Raw genomic sequence first — 1,931 nt, 5'->3', positions numbered from 1 at the left:
ATATACATGAGCATGCATCGTTACACCGTTCACAGCATACGTACACACAGAAGTACACTCATGTAAACAATTAATCACAACAAATTACACATTGCTTAATGCTTATCGCTCATACAATACAAATGTACCGTGTTGAAATCCAACATCCTGACTTGGCAAATTGCCCGTATTCTTTCCCCCCATCAATTCCATCTCTCTCTCTCTCTCTCTCTCTCTCTCTCTCTCTCTCTCTCTCTCTCTCTCTCTCTCTCTCTCTCTCTCTCTCTTTCCTAACTTAATTGTCTCACTCTGCGATTCCTCGGCTTTCCGTTCAGCATGGATATTGAACTTGACGGCGTAACAAGAGGAGCGGTTACACCGCTGGATAAAGCCATCAGGTGTCGCCGTGAGTAGGTTTGTGAGATTGAGACGAGATGCTCAAACCGTGTTATGTTCGCTTGGAGAGCGCTCAGGGGGGGGAAGCCTTTACCTGATCAAGCTGACACACTCGGGGTGTGCACGCATGCACACTCACACACACACAAATGGACACACGTCCACCCCTAAATACCCGCCACCAATCCTGAGTGTGTACCCACGCACACGCACTAACGCATGCACATGCTCTAACTCTCTCTCTCTCTCTCTCTGTCTCACACACACCCATTCCATCACAGACACCTCCTCCACCCTCCTCACCCCTCCCTCCCTCCCCCGCCCCTGTCACCCCATGCTCCTGCTCCTCACCTGGCGTTGCCCAGGTCCCCGTGGGCCGCGCCTCCTCCTCCTCCTCCTCCTCCTCCCCCCCCTCTGCTCTTCTCCAGGCCCAGTTTGGTGAAGATCCCCACCAGCACCATGATGGCCACCACGCCGCAGATGATGTAGACGATGAGGTGGGTGCGGTCGCGGTCCTGGTTGCCCTGGCCCTCGGTGATGGTGGCCACGGGCTTGCCGGTGTTGGCCCAGACGGGCGTGTCGTAGTTGGAGCAGATGCTCTGGTCCAGCCGCTGCTGGCGGAACTGGCAGCAGAAGCGGTAGAAGCAGGTGCCGCAGCAGTACAGGAAGACGCCGGCGTTGCAGTAGAAGGGCGGGTCCCACTGGCCCATCACGTCGTAGTAGCCCTGGCAACGGGTCCCGCTCGGTGGCGCAACGTCCTCGTCGCCGCCGCCGTCCCTGCCGCTCGCCGGGGGCGTCAAGAGGCCCGTCTCCGGGGGCGGGCTCCGGGTGGTGGTCCCTGCGAAGGACGGAGCCGTACGGTTGGCCGGGGCGGAGGGGGAGGGGTCGACGGCGGTCGGCGCGGTGGCCGAGGGGCTCTGGGCGAGGAGCTGGCAGGAAAGGAGGAAGAGGAGGAGGAGCGAGGAGAGGGGGTTGGCGACCGCCATGGTGCTCCAAGAGGCCGACCTGAAGGCTTAGGATGAGGAGACAAAACACGAGACAGAGCAGATATGGAAGGCCGTTAAAGATAGGACAAAGATTACTGAATTCACTTTTGAATACTCATTAACCCTTTCACTGCCACACGGCATAAGGTTAACCCTTTACTATCACACAACCGACGGTCTGTGTGATAGTAAAGGGTTCACCTTCCGTCGTGTGGCAGTGAAAGGGTTAACCGGCTGTTGTGTGGCAGTGAAAGGGTTAACCTTCAAATCAAAATCAAATCAAATTTATTTATAGGGCCCGACAACACACGTTAGTGTCCCCATGGGCCGTACAGATCTTCTTTAAACAAGTCAAGAAGAAAACATAACAATAAGTCAAGAACAGAACAAGAACACCATAAGGTCCAAACATTTTTAGATGAATGCAAATAAATGAAAGAATGCAAGCACTCCCAGACATACCCCACGCGAAGGTAAGGAAAAACTCACTAAAACCTAACAATAGGGAAAAAAGCTGTCTGTGGAGGAGAGAAACCTTAGAAGGGCCATTCAAGGGGGGATCTCCCTTCT

General features: G+C 54.6%; 1 protein-coding gene across 1 annotated transcript; it reads right to left on the bottom strand.

The window, feature by feature from the left end:
- Nucleotides 1–722: 722 nt before the first annotated feature.
- Nucleotides 723–1,361, bottom strand: LOC311247496 (protein shisa-9-like; the record flags this gene model as incomplete). Its single annotated transcript, XM_084338539.1, has 1 exon — nt 723–1,361. The coding sequence occupies one exon, from the start codon at nt 1,359–1,361 to the stop codon at nt 723–725; it is 639 nt and encodes a 212-aa protein (XP_084194665.1).
- Between the last annotated feature and the right edge of the window lie 570 nt (nt 1,362–1,931).

Source organism: Notolepis coatsorum (genome assembly GCF_963971535.1).
Source record: "Notolepis coatsorum genome assembly, contig: SCAFFOLD_3799, whole genome shotgun sequence".
NCBI classification, from domain to species: domain Eukaryota; kingdom Metazoa; phylum Chordata; class Actinopteri; order Aulopiformes; family Paralepididae; genus Notolepis; species Notolepis coatsorum.
Note: the sequence above shows the minus strand (reverse complement) of the source record. Positions and strands in the feature narration are given on the sequence as shown.